Source organism: Bison bison, unplaced genomic scaffold, assembly GCF_000754665.1.
Source record: "Bison bison bison isolate TAMUID 2011002044 unplaced genomic scaffold, Bison_UMD1.0 scf7180017864516, whole genome shotgun sequence".
Classification (NCBI taxonomy): Eukaryota; Metazoa; Chordata; class Mammalia; order Artiodactyla; family Bovidae; genus Bison; species Bison bison.
The window spans coordinates 1940470-1967928 of NW_011495069.1; the positions used below are offsets into that span (position 1 = coordinate 1940470).

Below are 27459 nucleotides of genomic sequence, written 5' to 3' on the forward strand. Positions count from 1 at the left end.
TCAGATCGTTCATTTGCTGGGTGGCCTCTGGATTGTCCCTAGGGAGGCAGAGAAGAGAGTCCTGTTACACCGCTGGGTGTGTCCCTCCTCTGCACGTGAGAGCACCCAGGTAAAAGGAAATCAACGTCTAGTGCCACCGGCCTTCCCAGGGGCAAGACGACTCATGAGCCCCACAGAACCCTGCTGTGTGATGAGAAGGGGCTGTCCAGCGGAGAGGCTGATGGAGGGAAGACGGTATGCAGGGTTCCTCCACAGCCTGGGCTGCCAGGCCCCCAGACCCCGCCCAGTACGTCAGTCTCCAGAACCCAGGGGTCCACTCTCCGTCTCCTTCCTTAGCTTCTCCAACTGCCCCCGCTTCATTTCCCACAAGGCATCCACATTTCCCATCCGTGTCCCTTTGTAATAATGTATGTATTAATAATTTAAAAACCACGAATCGCGTCAAGTCAGTCTCAGGCTTCCCAACCTCGCAGTGCCCTAAAGACCCTAAGGGACCTGGCCCCTGGTCTCACTGAAGCCCTCCACTCTGTCCCCACTGCATCCTCCACTCCAGCCACACGGGCTTCCCTGTGGCCCCGGCTTCACACGGCTGGCACATCCCACCTCTCTGCCCACCACTTGCTATTAGTATCGGCATGCGGCCCACGCCTTCCATACCTGCCTGCCTCACTCCCTGACCTCCTCAGCAGTTGCCCCTGCCCACCCTGTCCTCTGCAGTGACCCTGCCTGCAATCAGAGCTGCCATCCCAGCTGCACTGCTCTTCACACCTGACCTCCTGATGCTGTACGGGGCCATCATCCACTCACTGCCCTTCTCCCCTCTAGATTGTAGGCCACATTCACCCGCTCACTGCCCTTCTCCGCTCTAGAGCGAAGGCCACACGAGTGCAGGGATGCTGTTCATCGCCCACTGCATCCTCAGAGTCCAGAACAAAGCCTAGCATTTAGCCGATGCTCAGTAAGTACTTGTTAAATGAGTGAATATATTCTACAGCAAATCATATTTAGCATCCAGCTAACATGTTCTAGGACTTACGCCCACACTCGGGAAACAATGCAAATCCAGCTGTGGGTATTGTGTGAGCATGGACTAAGGACTCCACAAGTATGAGCCACTACTCACGTGAATTATGTCATTCCATTCTCACCACAAGCCATTACAGTATTGGCTACTATCCTTATTTCTCAGATGAGGAAACCTTATGCTCAGAGAACACTGAGAAATGTGTCCACGGCACACGGCATAGAGGATCAGACACTGGGGTCCTTCTGAGCCAGATCTAAGCTCCGAAGCCCTAGGCTCCACTGCTCCAGCTGTCTTCTTCTGGGGGAGTCCTGAGTCCAAGTGCCCGGTCACTCCCTACTCCCAGCACTGGAACTCAAAAACCGCTTCCTCAGGAAAACCCCCTGGAACCAACCAGGTACAAGCCAAACACACGGCCTATTGATACAAGGGAACCTGGGCTTCACGTGCTCCTCCGTCCGCTCAGCTGCACCCTGGACAGTTCCCTGCACCCTCCAGCGCTCCCAGCACCGCCCCGCCCCCCAGCCCCACCTGCAGGGTCCCGGCCCATGCCCCTGGCGCAGGCTCTGACCGAGTCAGGAGGCACATGAGCTGGCGGACCTCCTCCCGCATGGCCGCAGAGCCCCGGCGGAGGTTGTAGTCAAAGAGCTCCCGGATGAGGCCCTGGGAGACAAGGATGTGGCGCAGGGCGGGGTTGGTGGCCAGGGCCCGGAGCAGGGTGATACAGTGCTCCGTGACGGCCGAAGCGCAGCCGTAGCACTTGGTGGAGGACGTGTGGCCGCAGCCCAGCACGGACAAGGCGCGGTACTGGCTGGCCGTGAAGGTGGGCTGCACCGAGGTCCGGGAGGACTTGGTGGCCGCTTCCCTCTGCTGCAGGTCGTATTCCAACAACTCTTTTCGTGAAGCGAAAACTTTCTGAGGGGGAGAAAAAAAAAGACAAAGGAGAAAAAAAAAATCAGCAATTAAAACAAGGAGGAAGAAAAAGGAAGCTAATTGGAAATCAGCTTTGGTTTGAAGAACACTTTACCGGTATTACCTAATTTAACCCTCTCGATGACCTTAACCTAGTAGCTCAGTTGGTAAAGTATGTGCCTGCAGTGCAGGAGACCTGAGTTTGATCCCTGGGTCGGGAAGTACCCTGGAGAAGGAAATGGCAACCCACTCCATTACTCTTGCCTGGAGAATTCTATGGACAGAGGAGCCTGGTGGGCTACAGTCTACGGGATCACAAAGCATTGGACATGGCTGTGCAACGAACTTTTTTTCAATAACCTTAGCAGCTAAAATACTTTATCCCCATTTTACAGAGGAGGAGACAGCTTAGAGAGGCTGGCTTGACCAAGGTAAGGGGCAGAGTTAGACCTCAGAGTCTGATCACAGGCATATGTCCTTAACACCCACATAACGCTTTCTTTAAAGAATAAAATCAGGAATACAGACACATGGAGTGAAGATGGCCTACCAGCCACTTTGGGGACAAGGACCCTGGCTGCTCTTGTCTGCAGCCAGTCTTCCATCCCACAGGGGTGAGGTCTGTAACATACCACCCACCGATGTGACCGATCAAGAAAACCTTATCTACAATAATCTCCATTTGATTCTCAGCGTTCTGGTATGAACTCAGCTTTCTACCGAGCACCCGAAACTGCAGTAGGTGAGCAGCTGTGTGGCTGGCACTTAACCGCAGGGGGAGAGCAAAGAACTGCTTTGAAAACAATGTTGATAACACACAACAAAACGCACTCCAGCCGCTCCCGCCTGTACCTGGATGATTTTGGAGAGTTCGTCAAAAGAGCTCTTGCAGTCTCCGCAGTACTCCTGCGCCAGCTGCAGGATGTACCGGTTCACGCTGGCCGAAGTGGAGCTGATACCCCCGGAGGTTCCCGAGTCGTCCTGCAACCCAGAGGGATGCGGTCAGCCTTCCCCCGCGAGATGGCCTCGCCCGGGGCCAGTCTCTGCCTCTGACCCAGAAAGGATTCCCTGCGGCTTCTCAGGAGCTGCCTCATTCACTTTGCACAGCAGGTTCTCCAGCTGCGGCCGATGTCCCATCAGCTGGTGATACACTCGGTCAGCTTTGTCCAGAAGCGTGTTGATGTTGGACACGGCCTAGACAGGAAGAGGCGGGGAGTGCACGTGGGCTCGTCAACACTGAAGGTTCCTTCCCCTCAGTGACCCGGTTGAGCACCGTGTTTCACGCGGTGTTTCTACTCATGGCAATAATCCTGTGAGGTGGGCATGCAAGGTGTATGACACACATCCAAATAAACCACGCTGAGGGCAGGGACTTTCGCCAGGTCACACAGTGTTAAAAGCACAGGGGGAACGGGAACGTTCCTCCTTCTGACTCTGGAGCTAGACGCCACTCCGCTTTGCTGGGCTGCTGCTGCTGGTGACTGTTCTGACAGACCCCTCTGCCCTGTCCTCCCATCTCCAGCCCCACCACGTCACTTGCCCCTTGAGATACTCTACTTCCATTACCAACACGTCTCCAAAATTCTACCCAAAACACGTGTTCCAATCCATCTTATTTGTTGCCACTCAAAAGCTTAGCCCTGAAAACACGCTGAGCCAAGAAGACTTGGGCGAGAAGGAAAAGCACGCTGCCCACACCAGCTGGGCCCCCAAGCTCCGAACAGAGCTCGGCGTGGGCCTCGCATGGACTCGGCCTCACCTTCTTCCTGTCCTCCTCATTCTCAATGGGGTCCACTGCGCAGCAGGGCTTGGCGTAGAGCATGAAGTCGAAGCGAGCGTATTTACAGAAGCCACAGGCGTTGCACAGGAAGGGGTCCTTTTCGTCATAGTTGATGGATCTGAAACCCCAGAGTATAGGTCAGGGGGCAGCAGAGGACGGAGGGGAGACGGAACACATGAGCCACTTCTGCAGACGCTGGGAACTCTGCAGGGCTCTCGGAGGGGCAGCAGCAAACGGGCGAGGACGACTGAGGAAACCAGGCAACCATAACAGGGACCCAGAGCCAAACTCGGGAACCCCACCCCCACCCACCACCCCACAACTCTCCCCGGCCCTGTCCTCCTGTATCTGTGAACTCCATGCTCTAGATGCCCGTGATCCTCCACCGTGAGGGCACCACACGGCGGAAGTGCCCACACTGAGACTCTTCCTGAGAAATACAAGGGATGCACCTGACCTGGGAGACAACCGCTCACTCACCTGCATTTGTGACACTGGTAGACATTCTCCCCACAGTTGCCGCAGACCCCGGGGTTGGCGGGAACCGAGGCACTACAGCGCGGGCACTGCAGGGTCTCCGTGGAGGCCTGGTAGTTCTCGTAGAAGTCTGCGAACTCAATCATCAGGTTGGAGGCCACGATGGGCAAAGGCAGGTCAATCTTCACCTCTGTCTGCCCAGGTGTCAGCTGAACCTTCTTGGCTTTGTGCCAGCGTGCCGGCCTAGGAGAAACGGTGTCAGATAGATGGTTAGAGGGCCTCAGAGACTCTCACAAGACCCACAGCAACGACCATCTGATGAGACGGAAAGAAGACTGTCCCTGCGTGTTCTCCTAAGACAGTGAAATGGTTATTCTAAGGAAAGGGACTCTGACAAGTAAAAGCAACTTAATTTTAAAGATACATTTCCACTATTCTCTCTTGAAAAAAAGGCTAGAACATACAGGCGCTTTAAGACATCATATATGATAATTTCTGAGATTCCAGAAAAACAAGGGAATGTACATCAAGGGAAGACGTTCCTCTGAAAGCACGCCACACTGGAGCCTGGACTTCCGAGAGGTCCATGATGCCGTAAGTTGGCTGCTGTAAGTTCCTATCGTGGCAACCACCTTGGAAGGGTAAAGCTCAGGGTGCTTGAGAGGCAGAGGGCACACCAGGGTCCAGACCACACGCCGAGAAGAGTCAGAGAGAGTAAAGACGTGTGGTAATTCAGAGGTAATGATATTGATACAGTTAAGAGTTAATGTTTACTGAAATTTTACTATGTGTCAGGCTCCGTTCTCAGCATTTCACATATGCTAACACATTTAATCCTTAAAAGAACACCCTGAAAGTAGACTTCTCTGCATTTTACAAATAAGGAAAGAGAGGCTATACAAATTCTCCAACGGATGTGAACCAGTCTCATTCCAGAGTGTGAGGGCTTTACTAGCAGCTGAGCTAACTCTGCACAACACAAACCAAGTCCACCTGCTCCAGAGGGGACTGGGTCACCCCGGTGAGCAGCTTCTACCTGCAGGTCACCAGTGTTAATCATGCTTTTCAAAGGACAAAACCTGCTTTTAAAAGCAGAGCTCCCGGAGGCCGTTTGTTCACGCGGTACATGCTAGCTTTATTCTGCCTTCGGAGTAATACTAATCCTTCCATGCTGAGCACGGAGCAGCACTCACTGCAAGTCCTGGCATTCCAGCAGTCTCTACCCATATTCTCTGCCCAAGCGCAACGCCTGTGTCTTCAAGTGGTCTGTCTCAGTAGAGGTCGGCACGAGCCCAAGCTAGTGCCTTCTTTGGCCCCCACACACCAGGCCTCGTTTCAGACGTCAGAGGACAGGTGAGCTAGAAAGACAGGTAGCATACGTAGCTACCTGTGTCTACAGCGTCAGCACATGTAGGCAAAAGGCACCACGCAGAAACGGAAGGACTTCATACTAGAGAAGCTCCTTGAGAACTGCTGCCGCTCAGTGAGCGAGAGAAAGTGTCTCAACCTAACAAACAACTACTTCCCTGCAGCAGAGCCTGCGTGAAGGCAGAGCCGCTCTGCTGGCACAGGTGTGAGAAGCCTGGGGCCCCAGAGCTCAACGTCCCTTCAGGCTGCCGCAGAGCTCAGACGTCGAGGGCTCCACGGACATGATTTCAAAACAACCTCTGTCAGCACCCTTAAGAGCTGGCGCTGCACTTGTCCCCTAGCCACCACCAGAGTCGCAAGAGGACATACTAGGCCCCTGGGAATGTGCCGCCTGACGGGACCCCGGCCATCAGAGCCGACACCAGGCGCCGAGCCGCGCGGGCCTGCTGCCCCTCTGCAAGACTGAGAAGCCCGTACTTGTTTTTCAGCTCCACGATGGCCTGCACGGTCCGGTTGTTGTAGTAGAGGTTGATAGTGCGCACCATCTTGGTCCGTTTCAGGTCCCCGATTTTCACCGTCACTTTGCTGATGGTGTGGCTGCCGATGAGCTTCACGACCTGCTGGGTGGTGGTGTACCGCGTGTCCACTTTAATGGAAGACAGCTTGATGTACTAAACGCAAAGGCACGCACAGAACACTGTGTTAGCGCAAGGTAACAGCTCATCTGTCCTCTTCAAAACTATCACTGTAACCCACTCTTTGTCCATGGGTGAAATTCTGATTTAAGGTAGCTGGCCAGGTAAGAACTGACACCACTCTGAGCCACCACTGGGAGAGGGACACGGAGCAGTAACAGCAGTCTCTAGAAAGCAGAGGCCGCCGGCCCCGGGAGCAGGCCGCCACGCGGGAGGCGACTCACACAGAGCGGCACTTCCGGGTTGTTGCACACCAGGCAGGGGCCGCTCTCCAGGTAGCAGCCGTCGAACTCCACCAGGCCAGACAAGGCGCTGAGGGAGAAAGCAGTCTCAGCGTTAGATGTTCAGTTTAGAGCGCACGGAGCTTCACAAAGAAGTCAGAAGAAAATCATGGCTCACTGTTCCCCAAGGCAAGCCCCATCCCAGTGAAAACACAAGGAAATGTGAGATATCCCTATTTCTGATCTGTTCTGAGGTCAGGGGAATCCGAAATGTTACATTAAAATTTGACTCAAGAGCCACAACTAAATTTACTAAAAATCATTAAATTGTATACTTGAAAAGGGTACATATTGTTGTGTGTAAATTGTATCTCAATAAAATTTATAGGGGAAAAAAGAACAGTTGCTAACACACCAGGGAAACAATAAAAGATTTTAATCAGCACTGTCTTCCAAAGGTTTTTTTTTCTTTTAAATGCAGCTATTTCCTGTAAACCATGTGATTCAGACTTAGACCCCTGAAACTAGAGACCTTCGTAACAAGCCAATCAGCGTGGAAACAGCAACTGCACTGTTGACTGAGCCTCAAACAGAAAGAAAGCAGAACAGAACTCACTTGTAAATGTTGGAGTTGGGATGGTTGGTAAGAATATGGTTTTGAGTCCGAAGAATCTCCACAGCCTTCTGTGAATATTCTTTCAACTGAAAACAGAAGTCAACAGAGGACCAGAGTTAAAGCCCAAGGGAAAGTCTTACTAGAAAAGACTTTTCTCCTCTGCTTTCCAGCTGCTACTGCCCTGGAAGTACCAGCCCTCATTCAGAATCATGCAAAGCTGAGCTTAATTCCTAATCGTTTAAAGGATTCTATCTTCTTTAGACGTTTCCACAGTCTTAGTAGCAGCCATCTTTTTACAGCTTGTGGAGAAAGAGAAATGTTGTTACTATGGAGAAGCTATGAAATGATTATCTTGTTGCAGAAATACTTTTGGGTGTGTGATCAGGATAGCCAGGACAACCAGAGGACCACTTTTCTCCCCAAGCAACTTTAACGAGATGCATTTTCTCCCCCACTTTCTCTACGTCTACTGGCTAAGCCAAATTCAGATTGTGCTTTTTTATTAGTGTGTACCTTCTGGGTGACATACATGTAGGGAGTGCTCATACATACTTAAAAGAGATTTCACCCATATGCCCCTTGTAGGTTAGTCCTAACATTCTTAATTCAAGAGCAAAGAAAGTTAAATGTGGCAAGTAAGCCTTTTGGACCATCAATTATCTGTTACCTTCTTCTCTGTCTGTGGGGTTTTCAAGGAGAAATATCCCAGTAGGTCCACAAACTGGGCAGCCTTGCGACCGTAGGCTGCGAGTTCTGGCCATATGGACCACATCAGGTCTAGCAGCAGCTCCTGTTGAGATTTGCTAGAGTTTCTGGAGATAAATGACAGTTCATTTTATCAGTAGCAAAAAAGCCCGAGGGGCTCCTTCATTTTAATCAACAAGACCCAAGCACTGTTTTGGTGATGCACCTCTTTCCCCACAGCTATGGGTTAAGTCTGAATAGCGCTACCGCTCTTTGGACAGTCCACCCTAACAGATCCAGCACAACCCTTTCCTGTCTTCAGAAGGTGGTTTACTCCCATCTTCCAACAGCATTCAAGGGCAGAAACTGAGCACTGTTAGCCTAAAGACCCAAGTCTGGTCTTTTAACAGACTTTTAAACATAGTCTTCTTGGTGGACAACAGTTCACCTCTTCCTTCTGACATCAGTTTAATAGCTAAGAAGCAGACAACCTGATGAAGAAATCTGCCAATAGTCAAGAGGATTCTGATTGGTGTAAATGCTGATACTGCAACCGTGGGCACGCACCATGGAGACAAGACAGAACCTCGCCACGCGCTCTGGCCCCAGCCCCACGCGGCCTGCTGAAGCCAAGCCCCAGGCCCCACCTGTAGATGTGCAGAGTCAGGCAGTGGGCCTGCCAGCGCACCGAGGAGGAGTTAGACTCCAGGAGGAAGCAACGCAGGAACTGGACCAAGGTCTCCTTGTCCGCAAATTTGTTCAGCTGGTTCACCAAAGCTGTGCACAGCTGGTCCTCTTGGCTGCCTGAGCTCTCACCTGCAAGATGAGAGCAGGACTGAGGGCTGAGGAAGAAGTGGTCTAGGGTCCTCAAGTGGAGTGAGAGGGGATACGGTCTCTTAAAAGTTTTCGCCAAAATGGTTATAATTTGAAAACAACTTTGGATCCCCTGGAGAAGGGATAGGCTACCCACTCCAGTATTCTTGGGCTCCCCTGGTAGCTCAGTTGGTAAAGAATCCACCTGCAATATGGGAGACCTGGGTTCGATCCCTGGGTTGGGAAGATCTCCTGGAGAAGGGAAAGGCTACCCACTCCAGTATCCAGGCCTGGAGAACTCCATGGACTGTATACTCCATGGGGCAACAAAGAGTCGGACACAACTGAGAGACTTTCACCTTTGTTTACTAGGGGACAAACAGTCAGCCCCAAATAAAATAATGCTGCCAATAAAAGCAGAGGATAAAGTGCCTATACAAACCTGGCACTGAACAAAGGCAGTCACGCTGGAGAAGGATTTCCTTTCAAAAGTCTGCCACCTAATGCAGTCAACATTCCTACAGACCTGCACAGAGGTATCTGAATAATTAACGGGGGAATGTGAACCATCTCCACACCTGTCTTAGGCCTCCAAGGATCATGAAAAGCAGGGACACAGCAGAGCTTTCACCTTTCTGATGGCAAGGAGTCGGCTAAAGATGACTACAGCATCCATCTATAAAGCACCTAGCAGCTTACAAGGCACATTTACTAACTAACACAGCTTCATTTAATGCTGACAATCGCTCCACCCTGGGCTAGTAAAAATATTCAGTGCACCTCTGGCCTTTCCCGTTACAGACACTTGCTATGGGAAGTCACACTCTTTACTGGGTCACCTTGAACCTAACTGAAAATGAGACCAAGAGCAGACCCCGGGGGGCACGTGGGTCTTAGGTCTCTATAGATGAGGGTGAAAACCCTTTCAGAGGAAGGGGATAAACGGTGTGCTCCCAGAGAGATGAGAACACATCACCCTCATCACCAAGGAGGTGGCCCTTACCCTCTTTCTCCTTCTCCTTCTCCTCCTTCTTGCTCTTCTTCGTGGATGACTTGGGCTGTGCCGTGGCTTGTCCAGAGCTGGCGGCCGCGGGGGCAGAGGACGAGGAGGTGCTGGAGGAGCCTGCTGAGGCCGCCAGCGCAGCAAGCACCTTGCTGCCACACAGGGCACAGGAGAGCAGCTGCAGCAGCACGGGGGACACCCCCTCATCCACCAGGAAGCTGACTTGCAGGAGGAAGTACAGGACGGCTGCGGGCAGAGGAGACGGGGGCTCAGCTCCACGCGGCTCACGCAGGGACGGGGCGGCTGCTCCCCTCCTCCTGGCTGCCTGCCCAAAGGCTGTGCGGGGGGTCACCCAGAAGGGTTCACTACTGTGGAGACCCTGACAAGTCCTGCAGCAACGACTCAGAAACTGGCTCCCAGCCCCAAATTCTACGAAGACAGTGATTCTCCTCATCAGCGGATCACCAGATACCTACAGCAGATACTGCTGACCTTCCAGCAGATACCCACCCTGTGCCCCCACAGCACCCCCATTCTCTCTACAGGCCCTTCTCAGTCTCGGAGGGCTTGTCTTTGCTGGGCAGAGTGCTGTCTGTCTAGCTGCTCACGGCTCTATCTCTTAACGCCCAGTTCAATGCTGGGCCTACAGGGGCCTCAGTGAGCAGCTCCTGAAGGAAGGAACGGACGAAGGGCAACCGCGTGGGAGCATCGCTTACAGTCGTCCTTGATGCAGAACCTCTGCCAGTTGACGGTGCGCTGGGCAGCGATCTCGGCACAGGCCTTCAGGTGCTCCATCTGCAACGGAAACCGAGCAGAAGCGATGACCCACACCTGCTGCCTTCAGGGTCCCCTCCCCGGCTTTGGATTACAGACCCTTGTCCTCTGTGCGAGGCTGACTGGTGCCCTAGTAAACCTAGGACCGAGGCCCGCACACTCTGGCCCCTACTGAGCCTCCTTCATTTAACGCCCCACCACACAAAGGCCCTTTGTTTTCAGGGGTCCTTCAACCCCTGAAATAACGCAGCAGCAAAGGTAGGCTTGGACCAAAAACACTATAATCTAGTTTATTTTTTTCTTGCTAAGAGCACTATAGTAAGAGCCCTGAACTGCTGCTGCTGCCAAGTCGCTTCAGTCGTGTCCGACTCTGTGCGACCCCACAGACGGCAGCCCACCAGGCTCCCCCGTCCCTGGGATTCTCCAGGCAAGAACACTGGAGTGGGTTGCCATTTCCTTCTCCAATGCATGAAAGTGAAAAGTGAAAGTGAAGTCGCTCAGTCGTGTCCAACTCTTAGCGATCCCATGGACTGCAGCCCACCAGGCTCCTCCACCCATGGGATTTTTCCAGGCAAGAGTACTGGGGTGGGTTGCCATTGCCTTAGGAGTCTTTAATACTGAAGACGTTCTTTCTAGATTTTCCTATGCAATCATGCAATCTATACCCCAAAGTCAAACGACTGATTTTAGGTGGTAATACATCATTTCTGTAGTATTTCAGGACAAAAACAAGAGATGCACAAACCATGGGTTGATCCTGCCCACAATGTGACCAAATGACAGTTAGTCAACCCTTCTCATGACAGAGGAACCACTGCCCAGCAAGGGCGGGGACAGGGAGGGGAAACTGCAGACCCTGAAGTCAATTACGTGTGGTACAGCAGTCGGGTACGATGGATCGACCCTGATCTGGGAAGCCCTGTGCACGGCTCCATCCTTTGACCACCTGGCCAAGCCTCTCCCTGTCCCCCCACCCCCGGCACGGCCGTACCAGGCTGATGAGTGTGTCATACTGCAGGGCGGAGCCGGAGCTGGCCGTGACCACGCTCGCCCGGAGGAAGATGCCCTGCTCCTCCAGCAGCTTCTTGATCCCTCGCACGTGGGAGTCCAGGGTGTGCAGATCGCGGAGCTGGCGGTACTTCTCCTTTGACCCACAGATGAAGAGCAGAAGTTTGCGGACTTGCCGGCGCACAAATGGAGTCTGCTGGATCATCAGGTACTTGAGAGGAGAAACAACACAGAGTCAGGGACTCGGGGACTGTATCCATACCGGCCATGGCACCCTGGACTTCAAAAAAAAAAGCCATGAACCAAGCTACTTCCTCACAGTTGAGCTAGCTTTTGTATTCCTTACAAGGACTAGGAGAAAGAAAAACGTTAAAAAGGGAAAACCGGCAATATTCCTGCTATTCCTTGTGGTAGTACTTAGGAATCTACAAGGAAGCTGGTCTCCACTCCAGTCCGCCCAGAGTGAAACTACAAGGAAAAAACTTTCAGAATCTTTCAGGTTAAATAGAGGGGAAAAAAGTTGGGTTGGTGTACCTCTACAATTTGAACTGGTCATTTGGGGTTTGCTAACATTATTCTTGTGGAGTTAACCCCAGGCGGGCTCTGTGGGTTACTTAGCCACGTTCTTCAGGCTCCAGCCTGCTCTGCGGTGTGCGGTCCAGAACCAGGCTGCCTGTGCCGCTGCTCTGCAGCAGCCCCCTCTGAGGCCCTGCCGGCGGGGAGCACGGGATGAGGATACCAGAGAGCGGGAGGAGAGAAGGCGCCTGCGCCTGCCCGTCCACCCGCTGTCCCCGCGGCAGCCCTGCACCTTGCAACCTCCAGCGTCTCCGCAGCCAAGGACAGGCCAAGTCCAGGCGGTCCTGCTCCTGGGCTTCTTTCAGAACTCCCAGAGTCAGCCACCTCACTCCCCTTCAGAGCTCCTGCGGTCCCACAGCAGCCCCCGCCAGATCCACCAGGGCTGTCTTCACTGGCAGGACTGCGGCAGCTGCTTCCCACAGTTACTACCTCTGTGTTACCTCAGTGTTCCCTTGTTATCTTCTTGGTTCTTCAATGGCTGTTTAACCAACTCTCTACATTAAAATCTCAGTTCATTTAACTAGTATACTTTGTTTTCCAGACAGAGTCCCAGCTATTAAACATGGCCATCGTCACGTGTGGGGGATGTTAAAGGTACAGAATCAGATGCTAAAGTGGATGGCCTGCTCTGACACACAGCTCCCACGGCGTCCCCATATGGTACGCTCGGGAGGAGCAAGACCTCAGTGGTGGGAGGGGCTCTGCTGGGGGAAACACCACGTGCGAGTTGGGGTGCAAGGGGCCCACAGAGGCCGTCACAGTCCATGTCCTCTCCTCGACTGGGACCCTCACTTACCTCCGAGAGAAAGTAAAACCATGAGTGATCAAAGACAGGAGGTGGGATTCGCGAGTTGGTGTCGGCAATCTTTTTGATTTGGTATGGCAGTCTCAGCACCATCTCCGTCAGAAGCTGAGTATAGGCCTCAAACACATCAGCAGCATGGCCCTGGGGAAGAACACGTGTGGAAGAGCCATGATTGAGGCTCTTCTGTGACCACAGCCAGGAGAAAGGCTGGTCTGCTCCATACATAGGAACACGTTACGATGGAGGCAGTAAACGGCGTCCTCCAAAGCTGGAGCCATCACTGACTGACAGTTCAGTTCACAAACCCAGGAAGACCCTGGGCTCTGGGGCAATTCCATCACGTGCAGAGCTTATAGCGGCGACAGATCTCACCACGCTTAAAAGTTCTAACATTGCACTCTGGTTTTTGACACTGGATTGATTTTACTTTGCTTACACAAAAATCAGAGCCAGAACAGGAAAAAACTGAAGAAAGAGTAAAGGAAAAGGATGTCTGACTTTCTATGAGAGATGTATTCCATTCCCTAGAACCAAAGCTTTCCAAACACGAACCAAATACGATGATGATCGTACTTCTGTAAGAAACAGGGTGTCAAAGATCCCTGGGAGATTCGTGGACGGGGGAACCACAGCTGCTCTGCAAACTGTGTGCTCCCCAACAGTCTGCAGTCAGTGCACCCTGCAGTCAACCCCAGCTGTTACCAGATCTGTATCAAACACTGGAAGTGTGAAGAGGAATACAACAGGGTCGTGATGTGAGCCTGGAGGGGAAGACCCCACATGTGGTCAGGGTGCTCTGGGACCCAGGGAAAGGCTCAGACTGGAGGGTGGCAAAGTGTATGCTGTGGAAGGACCCAGTGTGTGAGCTGCGTCTTAAAAAGTGAAAAGTGAATGTCACTCAGTCGTGTCTGACTCTTTGCGGCCCCATGGACCATACACAGTCCATGGAATTCTCCAGGCCAGAATACTGGAGTGGGTAGCCGTTCCCTTCTCCAGAGGATCTTCCCAACCCAGGGATCAAACCCAGGTCTCCCACACTGGAGGTGGATTCTTTACCAGCTGAGCCACCAGGGAAGCCCAAGAATACTGGAGTGGGTAGCCTATCCCTTCTCCAGGGGGTCTTCCCGACTCAGGTATCAAACCGACGTCTCTTGCATGGCAGGCAGATTCTTTACCACCTGAGCCACCAGGGAATGCCTTGGAACTGACCGGGGGACAGAAGGGATGCAGAAGGAGAGGAAAGAACTTCAGAAGGGCATACACCCTGGGGGGGGCGCAGAGATGAGTGGCGCCACATGCAGGAGTGTTGCAGACGACGAAGAGCTCAGCAGATAGCTGGGTCCACCAAGAACTTTTTGGCCAAAGAGCTAAGGAAAACCATCAAAGGATTATACAAAAAGAGAAGGACGTGCTCAGGTTCACATTTTCTGTCCTGTTTTACTTCCATACTCTTTAAGGCAGTTCTGAACATGCAGTGAGCAGCACACCCAGCCCAGGCCATCCTGCTCTGCTGTGTGGATTTCAATGGGACAGAATGGGGATGATAATTAACATCTAGCGAGCTCTGGGATGTGCTGGGCACTGTGCTTTCCAAACATCCGAGGCTCCCAACAGCTCTATAAAGCAGATACTCTGTGTGTGCTCATCTTCCAGAAGTACAAATTGAAGCTTAGTAAAAGTTAGATAGGACTTCTGGAAGCTTCACAGTGGTAGGTGGGAACGCATATTCCCAGGGATGTGTTCCCAGACTCATCCAACCAGAAAAAGCCCGTCTTCTAAACCAGAGTGCTAAAGGGCCTCTGGTGACAGCAGGGGGAGTAAGGGACATCCTTGGCTCCTTTGGTGCTACTACGGGGGAGCGATGACACAGAGCCCAGGGGAGGGAAAGGAGGGGCTCCCTGCCCGGGGATGGCCCTCACCTTCACGTACTGGCGGAGGAAGAATGGGCTCATGTCAGGCGGGGACGATGTGGTGTGTGGTTTCAGCAACTGGCTGGTGGCCACGGGCTCCTCGTCACTCTGCTGGCTCTTCCAGTGCTCCAGCAGGGACTTGAGCACGTGCAGGCAGTAGTCCACAGCCCCGGAGCTCAGCAGGGCGGCGGCCGTGGCGCTCGAGATGAGGGAAGACGACTGCGGAGAAGCAGGGAGAAGGTAAGAATGGCCGGCAGACCGGAGTGCAGTCCAGCTGAGCCTGAGAGCAGGAACGCGCTCACGACACTCTGAGAACTAGCTGTCGTGAAAGTGAGTCCATCTCTTAATTTAAAAGTTTCCCAACAGCTCAAACGTTTCCCCAACTCTTCTGCACAACAGCATGGTAAGAGAACATAAAGACACACCAGTTCCCAAATCTAATCTCTGAACACATATGTGCCAGAGGCCAAGGAGGCAAGAATTTGATAACCCTTCCACCTGGAGGGGAGAGGTTTTTCTCTTGCTCCTTGGGCATCTAGAAAAGAAGCCTATTTATTTTAAGAAGAGAGAAGACTTTCCACTACAGGCATTTCTCAACAACCCCACCCTCCCAGTAGGGGCTCTTCCCACAGAACTACCTTCCAAAGGAGATGGGGTGAGTGATCACACAAATAAAAAGGCAGGGGAAAAGCTACTGTAAATAAAACCATTAGGAGAGCCTTGCAAATCCCAGCAGCCCCCACAGCTCATAAGCTCATTAAGATTGGATGCAGTTCAGCCTCCATTTCTACCTTCTCTGCTTTGTGTTAATCTCCTTTCCACCATGCACGCACTGCTTTCTCTCTGCTTTATTACCATACCTTATAGCAACATACAGCAGAGGAATCCTCTTAGCCACTCTGCAGCTTGCAGAACAGTCTCCTGCTTTTCAATAATGGAACTTCCAAACCCTTTAACCCCCTCCATTGGAGGGATTGTTGGAAAAGATCAGAGCTTGGAAGGGATTCTGAAAAAGGTGGAAGCTTTGCTCCTGAAGAGGTGACAGCTTAGACTCTCACTTCTCCCGAGTGCCAACAGCCTTACTCGGTGAGAGAGGTCGCCTCTGCCCGCCACCCTGGCACCAAACACACAATCCCCTTTGCTTCCCCGCAGCCATTAGCCCAGAGCAACACACCTCGCATACGGAAGCCTTGGATCCGGACTTGGTCCTGGACATGAAGACGCTCAGGAGCCGCATCAGCACCAAGTGCACCTCGTTCAGGGCGCTGCGCTCACTCTTCCTGGAGACGTCCTGCAAGTGGGGGGCCAGGGGACCATGTTGGCGTTGACCCTGAGGCACCCTCTCAACGAGACGCCCGCCCTCCTATCAATGCTAAATGGTTCTCACATGGAATCACAGACCAAACAAGCTCCAATGCACCTGCGGTCTATGTACCTGGCCACCCTGGAGCCTGACACACCTTGGAGCTGTTGCTGCTGCTGCTGCTAAGTCGCTTCAGTTGTGTCTGACTCTGTGCGACCCTAGAGACGGCAGCCCACCAGGCTCCCCCGTCCCTGGGATTCTCCAGGCAAGAACAATGGAGTGGGTTGCCATTTCCTTCTCCAATGCATGAAAGTGAAAAGTGAAAGTGAACTCGCTCAGTCGTGTCCAACTCTTAGCGACCCCATGGACTGCAGCCCACCAGGCTCCTCTGTCCATGGGATTTTCCAGGCAAGAGTACTGGAGTGGGGTGCCACTGCATGAGGCCAAGATACAAACAATCTATTTATCATTTTCACCTCGTGGAGCTACAAAAGGGCCACAAGGGCCGTGACCTGGCTCCTCATTTATAGCCAGATCCACAAAAGTACGCCTGGGCCAAAGTACACACGGAAAACATTTCTAATGGATCCGCAGAACTGGGGGCCTCAGTGGAGAGTCACCCCTGTAAGTTGGTGAAGTTTCTCTGAGAGAGGAAGAAAAAAAACTGATCTCAGTTACTGCTCCTCAAACAATGACTCTCAAATGTCACCTTCTTGTCCATGCCCAGTTCGGCAATCAGCTGGGAGAGCAGGTTGTCCAGGGCCCCCTTGTCTTTCTCGTCTTCCCCATCCAAATCTGTAGTGAGCATCAGAATGACCTGCGGGTCAACAGAGAGGCAAAACGTGAAAGCCAATTCCCTAAAGAGCAACAACTCTAAACACCAAGTGTTTCACATGAAATCCCAATCCTCCTGCCTGCCCTGTCAACTGAACTACAGCCCATGGAAAGGTTCGAAATCCTAAGGTAACCAAAGTGAAGGGTCCAGAGTCAGAGAAATCAAATGATGGTATATGCTACCCTTGGCAACGCAGAAAACGTTCTGCAAGAAGTCTGCACATCTGACTGACTAGCCGACATTATATCCAGTCCAAGTGGCTTAAGATACAGCACTGCGCTGTGCTGAAGAACAATTGTGCCTCAGAGCAAGGCAGCTAGCAGACCTCGCTCTATCACGAACATTAAGACATACTAGACAGACACTAAGACTCTCTGGAGCAGACTTTTGTTCCCGGCTCTGTCAGTAACTAGCTGGGTGGCTGTAGACATTATTTTTAATTCTCTGATCCTTGGTCTTCTCATTTATAAAATGAAGGGCTGTAACCTGCAATTCAAAATTATATTCCATTATTCTATGACCTAATACCAAACAAAGTCTCTCAGAGGCTCGGCGGGAGAAGTGTGAGCATGCTTAATGATATCCACCTACGATGTGACAGACCCAGGTGAACTGCGGGATACCTGCATGTACGGGATGGCCCGGACACCTCCGACACTTCGTAACTGGGGCAGAGTTTGCAGTAGTCTCTCCAACAGCATCAGACGGACCATGTGCAGCCTAAAAGACCAGGGAAGATGCACAAAACATGAGCTAATTCACAAACACTAGCCAGCTGAATATATAGTTCTTTCTTCCTGCCAGCAAGGTAAACAAAGAACGTACTTCTTAGGAACAACCCTAGCATTTAAGACAAGCCTTTGGAATACTATTAATAGCAACTCAGAAGGAAAAACCTCACTTTGCTAGAGTGGAGCCAAACTGTTTCAAGATACAACTGATGGTACTGAAAACTTACTTACAGGAAAGCCAAAAAATATTGCTCAAGCAATCAGGTCCTTGTTGTTCTCACTACTTAAACCTTCCACAGTAGGCTTTATGGCTTTTTTCAACAGGTGGCCCTATTCTGCCTCCAGCCATCATTTTCTGGAATCCTCCCATCGACACATTTCATGTCACTCAGCTGCACAGTGACCCACCCTTTCCTCTTGCTTCCCAAGTCATTAGGAAGGCTAGTCACTGCTCTGCCCTCTCACAGCGTAGCCATCCTTTCCTAGTGTAAAATTCAATCTCGACATCAATACAAGAAACGTGAGCCCTTCCACATACACAGCTGGCCACTGCCTTGCCTTCTTCATCTGCCGATGCACACCTGGGCTTCTGTGGTAAACTGTGTGCCTGCACCTCCAGTGAACACACCAGCTCAAGAGGACCGATATGGGGCGGTCCTGGTGGTCCAGTTGATCAGAATTCACCTTGTAATGCGGGCCACAGCAGTGTGGTCCCTCGTCTGGGAAGACCCCATATGCTGTGTGGCAACTAAGCCCGAGCGCTCCAACCACTGAGCCCATGGGCCCCAAGGCCGGCGCTTGGCAGCAAGAGAAGCCACCCTCCAATGAGAAGCCAGCACGCCACAACTGGAGCACGCCCCCACTGGCCACAACTAGAGAGGGTTCACGCACAGCAACGAAGACCCAGTTCAGCCGGAAAGAGAAAGATCCTTAAAAAAGAGTGAAGAGGACCACCATGAAAATTAATCAGGGGGCTGTGAACAAGCTGGGTGGCAGTCTCACCTAACACAATCTTACACAGATCAACAGTGCCTTTGCTGAATCGATTAATGGATTTACTTTCACTTAACCATTCTGCTTCATTTTACTTTACGGACTGTGCATAAGAAGCCATGTGCCTACAGTTTTTTTAAAGTGTGATTATCGTGTATTACATATCCTAACCGGTATCCAAAATATTTTCAAAATAATAAAAGCCTGAATAAAAATAGAGTCTTGAATAACAAATGGCAATCGTCCTAAAAAGAACTTGAAAGAATGAGCCAAACGACCTTCAGAATACAGTCATACACAAAAGCCCGTACATGCATCTTTGAATATTTAGACCAGCCTGGCGGGAAGACAAACGAATAAAAACTGCTAAGGAACCAGCGCGGTAGCAGTGACAAAAGGCGAGACGGCAGCACCAGCTCGGTGTTTTAGGACAAAGCGCGCAAGTTGTGAGAAAGGCTAAAATCCTCAGGTTTGGAAAGTGTGCATGGAAATATACACACAGAGGAAAAAATCAACATAATGAGCAGAGTCTTGACCTGGACCAAGATCATGCCAGACTACTGACTTTTCAAACTCTTAAGATAGAGCTTTTTCAAGAAAAAAAAATTACACACTGTACCAAAAATTACAATTTCCTCCTCACAACTTAAAGTAAAAGCAATTCAGTTATTATATTATTTTTAAACGTCACTTAACAATTCCTTAATTAACTTATTCCTGAAAAAAAAAACATTAATTTAAAACAACTTTAGCAAATTCCATTAACAATATGGGGAAGTTACCTAAATTGACCCTCTAGCTAGAAGTAACTGAAAACAGTAAAAATACATAATAACATCATAGTATAAGTGATGAGTCTCAAGAAATTTCAAATGATCACAATTACACAGTATATTCCCCAGCCACAGTAAATTAAACTATACATCAATAACAAAAAAATAATTAGAAAACCCTCAAATGTTTGGAAATTCGGCAACATATTTCTAAATACCCCATGGATCAAAACTTTAATCACAAAAGACTTTCGAGACCATTTTGAACTGAATAGCAATGAAAATACAACACATCAAAATAATATTTAAAGGGAATTTTAGAAAGAAGTATATAACTTCAAATAAATATAGAAAAAGAAAGGTTAAAAATGGATGATTTAACCATCTTAAAAAGCTTTAAAAAAAAAAGGAAAATTAACCCACTACCAAAAATAAGATAATAAAACGAAAAAGCTAGTAAGAGAAAAAGGAAACAATAAAGAGTAGAAATGAAACAGAAAGCAGGTATACAACAGAGAACAATCTAAGCCAAAAACTTAAGAAAAACTGGTTCTTTATAAAGCTGGTAATTTCTAGCAAGACTGACTTTTGGGGGAAAAAAATGTTACCAGTGCTAAAATGAAAAAAAAGGGGTATCATCACAATTCCTAAAAGCATTAAAAGGATGATAAAATATATTATGAACAACTTCATGACAATAAAATGAACAAACTCCTCGAAATGCACAACATACAAAAATTGACACATGAAGGAACAAAAATACTTCTGTATCATTTAAAGAATGAATCTACAGTTAAGTCTTCTCTTAAAGGAAGTCTAGATGCAGATGATTCAACAGATCAATTTTTCTAAGAATTTATAGAGGAAATAAAACCAATCTTATACAACGTTTTGTGGAGAACAGAAAAGGGGAAACACATCCTCACTTACTTTATGAGGCCAGAATAACATGAATATCGATACCTGACAAAAATGTTTCAAAGAAGAAAAAGAACAGGCCTAAATAAAATATTAGCAAATCAAATCCAGTGATACAAAGGATAAGATACCATGATTAGGTGTCCCCAGAATGTTGGTTTAATAATGGAAAATATCAATTACTGTAATTTACAACCTTAAAAAGAATAAAGGAAAAAGACATATAATCAACTAAGTGCAACAAAAGCAACTGCTGCGGCTACTGCTAAGTCGCTTCTGTCATGTTCGACTCTGTGCGACCCCAGAGACGGCAGCCCACCAGGCTCCCCCGTCCCTGGGATTCTCCAGGCAAGAACACTGGAGTGGGTTGCCATTTCCTTCTCCAACGCATGAAAGTGAAAAGTGAAAGGGAAGTCGCTCAATCGTGTCTGACTCTGTGCGACCCCATGGACTGCAGCCCACCAGGCTCCTCCATCCATGGGATTTTCCAGGCAAGAGTACTGGAGTGGGGTGCCATTGCCTTCTCCAAACAAAAGTAACTGGAAAGCTTCAAAAACCAATTTGAGATAAAACTGTGTTGTTCAGTCAACTAAGATGTATCTGACTCTTTGTGACCCCAAGGACTGCAACAGGCTAGGCTTCCCTGTCCTTCACTATCTCCAAGGTAAAATATCTCCCAGCAAACTAGAAACAAAATTTCATAGAGAATATCCTAGAAAACCCTCCAGTTAACATCATACTTAAATGGTAAAATGGTAAACCTTTTTTTCTGGGAATGAGATAAGGTTTTCCACATCCGTACTTCTGTCCGACCCAAAACAATAAAGCAAGAAAAGGCAATTAAAAGGCATAAAGATTGGAGAGAAAAAAGTTAAATGTCATTATTTAGAGAAGACAGGATTATTCATGCAGAATTTGTGATAAGAATTAATCTAATAAACAAACTCATAATTAGGATTAGTCTAATTATCAAAATCTACAATTAGAATTTAAGTGAATTTAGAAAGATCACTGAATACAAAATTAAAATAAAAGCAATAAAGACGTTACCAGCAATGAAGAAATTATTAGGTCAGGGGTGAGTAGAGAGAAAAACCCAGAAGGGTAAGCAGAGAGCCCTGACACTGATTTTAGGACATCTGAAAAGTTGAGGCTATGATGTTCTGAAAGCAATTTGGGCACCAGGCTGCTAGGACTTTACAAGGCATCTGGAATAGGGAAAGGCCAGCCAGAGTCTGCCCCAAGTGGGGAGGGCCCTCTGTGAGAACCTCAGGGAAAATCCACAGAAGCAGCAGCCTGAGTCTAAAAGTAACAAAAATACACCACCTCTCCCAGAAGCCTGTGGGAAAAAGTAGCTGAGAGAAAAAGGAAAAAAGCATTAGCTGCTGAAACACAGTCCTGTTTATTTTTCCTTTTAGTTAATACTTTTTGTGTCTTATTTAAGAAATCTTTGCCAACCCTAAGTTATGAAGACATTTTGTCTTCTAAAACCAGTACGTTTTCTGTGGTGACCTAGATGGATGAGATTTGGGGAGAGGGTTCAAGAGGGAGGAGATATATGCGTATAACTGACTCATTTCATTGTGCAGCAGAAACTAACACAACATTGTAAAGCAACTGTACCACAATAAAAATACACAATAAATGAAAACATAACACCCGGGAAGCATTATCTTACGTGGTTAAATCCAGAGTGCAACTGATTTTTGTCTACGATCAGGTCATAAAACGAAAAAAAGACTCATTTTATTCCAGATTAATTTCCCACCAACCCACTGCCACTGACTGAAAGACCACCCTTCCCTCCACTGTACAGAAGCGTCACCTGCGCCATAAATCAGGTGACTGTGTATGTGTGAATCCGTTTCTGAACTCTGGTCTATTTCACTAATCTAGTTTGTCTATCCTTGAACCAAAATCCCACTGTCTTACTGAACGCAGCTTTACCACAGGCTACGGCTGTGCAGTCCTCATAACCCTGTGGTCTTCTTCGATACTGCCTTGGTTGACCTTCGTCTTTTACTCGTCCAAATAAACTTTAGCATCAGCTTGTCGATTCTTACATGTACAATAAAGCCAGCTGAGATTTTTGACTGGGACTATACTGAACCTGTATCAATTTAGAGACAATTGTTACCTTTATACAATGAATCTTTCTATCCATAAATACCGTATATCCGCTCATTTATTTTCTCTCAACTAGTTTTCATAGTCTTCAATGCAGAAGTCTTATATATTTTCTACAAGAATATACAGCTCTTGTTAACTTTAGTTTTGGGTTAAGTATGCATATTGAAATGACTAGCACAACTATTAGATGACTGGGAACTGAGCGAACAACTTTCAGACTTGCAGAGGTAGGGAGGTGGGGCTGGAGAGCAAATTAACCAGAAGAGGCCTACAAAGACCACAAAGAGAAACTCAGAAACAAGCGCAGAACAAACGCAAATAGATCAGTGATGAACACTAGTCAGAAGCGCACTGAACTGCTCACAAGTTAAGCACCGATAAAAGCAACAACAGACTAGATTTAAAAGATTTCAAAGAAATAAACTTCAAAGAACCAAAAATCACAAAGATTACAGTATCTAAACACACGTAATTAACCTAGAAATCACATTAAGAGGAAAACAAAAGATTAAATAGAAAACGCCTTTTAGGTGAAGCAGTTAAAAAACAAATCCCAGAAAACAAACAATCCAATCAAAAAGTGGGCAAAAAACCTAAACAGACACTTCTTCAAAGAAGAATACACACGGCTAATAAACACGTGAAAAGATGCTCAACATCACTCGTTATTAGAGAAACGCAAGTCAAAACCAGTGAGCTATCACCTCACGCCAGTCAGAATGGCCCTCATCAGAAAAAATCTATAAACAATAAATGCTGGAGAGGATGTGGGGAAAAGGGAACTCTCCTGCACTGTTGGTGGGAATGTAAATTGATACAGCCACTGTGGAAGACAGTATGGAGACTCCTTAAAAAAGTAGGAATACTACCACCATACAACACGGTAATCCCACTATGAGGCATACAGCCTGCGAGAACCGTAACTGAAAAAGACACACGCATCCCAATGTTCACTGCAGCACAGGTTACAACAGCTAGGACTCGGACGCAACCTAGATGTACACTGGCAGATGAACAGATGAAGAAGCTGCGTACATAAATACAACGGAGTATTACTCGGCCATAAAAATGAACGCAACTGAGTCAGCTTTAACGAGGTGGCTGAACCTAGAGCCTCTTATACAGAGTGAGTAAGTCAGAAAAAGAAAAACAAATATCATCTATCAACACTCATATATGGCAGCTAGGAAGACAGTACCGATGAACCTACATGCGGGGCAGCAGTGGAGACGCAGAGAAGATTGTGGAGGCAGGGGCGGGAGTGGGGGAGAGGGTGGGGCGGATGCAGAGTAACACGGAGACACACGCACCACCTTGTGTGAAACAGCCAGCCGGTGGGGATCTGCTGCATGACTCAGGGAACTCACACTGGGGCTCTGCAACAGCCTCGAGGGCTGGGATGGGGTTAACCCCAGTTAACCACCAGAGGTCATCGTCCCCAAACGGGTGCTGCAGGAGTTAAGTGGAAGCGCAGGACACAGGGAGGGAGGAGATACTCTTTGATGCCCTCTCAAAACGCCTCCAACACCTGATTGCTCCAGTTACTCTTTTCCTGATAGAAATCATTCAGTTCAGAACGCTGATTCCCGCACTAAGGCGGTCACCATGGGCCGCAGCAGCAGCTAACGAACACCGTGTCACGAGTGTGTGCGCTCAGTTGGATCCAACTCTGCAAATCCAGGGACTGTAGCCAGCCGGGCTCCCCTGTCCCTGCAGTTTTCCAGACGAGAATACTGGAGCGGGTTGCCATTTCCTCCTCCCGGAGATCTTCCTCACCAGAGACCAAACCGCATCTCCTGCACCCCCTGCCCTGGCGGGTGGATTCTTTACCACTAGTGCCACCTGGGTATGTTCTTGGGGTTTTTTCCTTCCTTCTCTTCTATTTCTCTAATCTCCTCTTGGTTAAGAATACATTCACTCCACCAACCCAGTACCAAAATCCACGAAAATTTTCTAAAGGGGCTGGATTAGGAACTCTATGGATTACTTTCCAATTGCCAAATGCCTCACCAGGGGTATTTCTAGACGTATTTGCTGTCTTAATTCTCTCACCTAACACACTGAACAAGGACTCACTGCTAGCATCACCTCATACCTGTCACTGTTGAGCCCAGAAGAGTGCCACTTATAAGGAGAATGGTACAAGATGAGACTATGGTTAATGACGGAAGAAGAAAGATTTGAGTAAGGACACATGGTTTTATGACAATCACTTTAAGGGACACAGGCACGCCTTACGAGAAAAACCACTTTATACTTTGTCTGCAACTGACTTGATCCAATTGCAGTTAGGACCAGGAGATAGACCTAGCACGCTCCTTCCCATTTTTAAACTGTTTCTGAGTCTATAACTTTACATTTCAAAAGAAATACACTGCTGTCACCTCTCCACCTCCAGCAACTGATGTATCAACCTCACCCCCAAACACGCCCCCCAGGAAAGACCCCGCGTGCCGGTGGCCCGGCCCTGACCTGTTGCTAGCGTGGACGTCTGCTTCCCCATCCCCCTCTCCTTCGCCCTCGGAGCCGTCTCCTTCCTGGTGCCCGGTGGTGGTGCTGATGGCGCCCGTGCTTGAACTGACGCTTCCTGGTCCAGCCGGATGCCCCTCCGCCGTGGCATCACCATAAGCACTGCTCCGGCCAGACACTAGAGGGAAATGGTTTAGAAACGGCTAATAAACTCGCAGAGCCTGGTGAAATCCAATGCATTCTGAAGCTATCTGAGTGATAGCTTTAGAAAAATGCTTTCTTTTACGTAAAGCTCAATAAGGATTGAATTCACGATTTCGGCCCTGTGACACCTGATGACTAAAATGACTTTCTGGGTACCCAAAGAATGTAAGATCCACCCATAAGACTAATCTTAATCTCAGCTGCTGATGTATTTCCATCTCGTATTTCAGAGGAAGCCTATACTGATTTGGGACTCTAGAGAATTATCAGCTACTCTGTATCTCTTTCACAAAAAAAAGTTCATATCCAATTTTTAAACAAAGACTGATTTTTTAAGAACAAACCAAAATGGCTCTGTCACGCTTCCTCATTTTAGAGCCCCGCCCCCACCAGCGAGCACAGATGGCCTGCTCCACTAATACACCAGGCTGTGAACAGCAGGACTGCCCCAAATCTCTCCCCACGAGAGAAGCAAAGACCACAGCATGACTGCTTTCTAAGTCATACCATAGCTGTCTTAAATGAATCATGATTTGGAATTACGTACATCGTTTTTTTCTTCCACTAACAGACTGTTAAACTTCCCTCTGCCGAGACCAACCCCAGGGCCCAGGCAGGATGCCTACTTTGCCCCCACCCTCTGCCCAAGGAGGTCAGGGCCTCCAGCCACATTACCGCTGTGCTCGCCAGCCACCGAGTCCACGGCACTGCCCCCGCTCTCCGAGCCCACACTGCCCCCGTGGTCGGCAGGGGAGGTCCGCAGGGTGGAGCCGTCCGTCGCGGCCGTGCTGCCCTCATCGTCTGAGGCTGGAGCTGAGAGAGTAACGAGAGCTGTTACAGGGAAAACCCTTCTCAGGGCGAAGGCAGCAGACCACACAGCGTGGTGGACACAATGCAGTTTAGACACCCTGTCGTCCGAGGAAAAAGGGAAAGGTCTGCTTTGCTGGTTACTCATAACAGGAACAGACACTACGTGGAGTGTCGCACACGGCACTGACACAGACGTGAAACCCAGCTCACTGGGCATTTCCTTCGCTGCCACGGCACAGTGTAAGTGAAACCGAGCCAAGATTCAAGAATCTGTGACACGGACAGTGTTCTAGCTAAAATGCTTCACGGTCACCATCGTCTAGGTGTTACTGACACCTGCTGAGATCAGAAACTAGCCAGTACCACTCAAAAGCACAGATTCTGAATTTTCAGGAGATTTGTTTTGTAATCAATTTACGCTAATGCTAGGAAATCACTTATCATGAGCTCTTGAATCAACCCTGGTTGTTTTTTTTCAATCAGACGGTCCAGAGGGGAGCTCACTGGGAAATTTCAAACTTCCTCATCAGATGCTAATAATGAAGCAAGGAAATTCCCCAGAGACAGCCACAGCATCCAGGATCAGGGCGGAGCTGAGACAGGAGGATAATGCTGGATGAGATACACGGGGGAGGAAAGCCAAGACAGCCACAGAGCACAGCAGGAACACAACCGCACCGCACAACAGCGACCGCCAAGCCTGAAGTGACAGCAACTCAAGAGCCCCAAGGGAAGCAGCAAGGCACGGCAGCAGGTGAGGGGCAGCCAGCTTCTCCCTGTCTCAACTACGGAGGGTGAGAGGCCAAACAGGAAAGAAAGGAACACACACACACACACGGGACACATCAGTCTGAAGACTCTCCATCAACCCTTCGATTACTCAGGGGCTGACTTTCCAGGAGACTGTTGAGATGCTCCATCCTCCTCTATTCGGTCCAACTCTCCACTCAGGATGTTGAGGGTTTTTTTAATCAAATTAGGAAAGACATTGAAAGTAAACACAAAATGAAGTCTGAAGATTTCCTATGCGTTTGAATTGTCCATAAAAACCCTACCCCCCAAGCTCAGATCCCTGGTGGTGACGCACGCTGACCTGAAGCGTTCACTCTGCTTCTTGTAGTTCAAGAGAAAGAAGTTAAAAGGTATGCGCTCTGTTTCTTGTCTCCCTCTTGATCTCGTCTAAAATGTTAGAACTCTGGTGAAGAAGCCTGAAAGCTGTGATTTCAGCCCTAAAGCTGGTTAACCTGCAAGCTGCTCCTGGCCCTTCTGGGGGAATCAGCTGAAGCCAGGCAGCATGCAAAGTGGAGGGAAGCGGAGCCATAGCGACTTTGCCGAGCTGCAGCGCTGGGCCTTCCGCGCCCGCATTTCTAAAGCCAAGGCAGAAGCAGGAAGTCCAGAATGGCCTGTCAAAGCAGCTGCCCGTGACACTCTCACAGCACTGGAGACGAGGCCCGAGGGTCCTGGGGCCCTGAGCCGCGCTCCTTGCTGCGGACAGTTACCTGATGCTGTGGTGTCAGAGAGGGTTCCTGCGTCCAGAGAGGAAGAGCTGGGTGCCTGGCCGGACAGCCCCAGGCTCTGCAGGCCCAGGGCACTGCTGCTGCTGCCTGGGAAACAAGTGGAGAGTGAG

The 27459-nt window shown here is 49.3% G+C and overlaps 1 protein-coding gene across 1 annotated transcript in view; it reads right to left on the reverse strand.

The window, feature by feature from the left end:
- Positions 1-27459, reverse strand: part of UBR4 (ubiquitin protein ligase E3 component n-recognin 4) — a 129462-nt gene that overhangs the window by 36888 nt on the left and 65115 nt on the right. The window contains 22 exon segments of the mRNA XM_010830224.1: positions 1-38; positions 1596-1939; positions 2789-2917; positions 3005-3130; positions 3696-3834; positions 4197-4436; positions 6039-6232; positions 6481-6568; positions 7094-7179; positions 7761-7905; positions 8425-8593; positions 9594-9839; positions 10310-10388; positions 11359-11586; positions 12748-12897; positions 14676-14885; positions 15841-15957; positions 16679-16786; positions 17428-17524; positions 24822-24996; positions 25698-25835; positions 27332-27436. Of these exon segments, the coding sequence (XP_010828526.1) occupies positions 1-38; positions 1596-1939; positions 2789-2917; positions 3005-3130; positions 3696-3834; positions 4197-4436; positions 6039-6232; positions 6481-6568; positions 7094-7179; positions 7761-7905; positions 8425-8593; positions 9594-9839; positions 10310-10388; positions 11359-11586; positions 12748-12897; positions 14676-14885; positions 15841-15957; positions 16679-16786; positions 17428-17524; positions 24822-24996; positions 25698-25835; positions 27332-27436 (3351 nt within the window).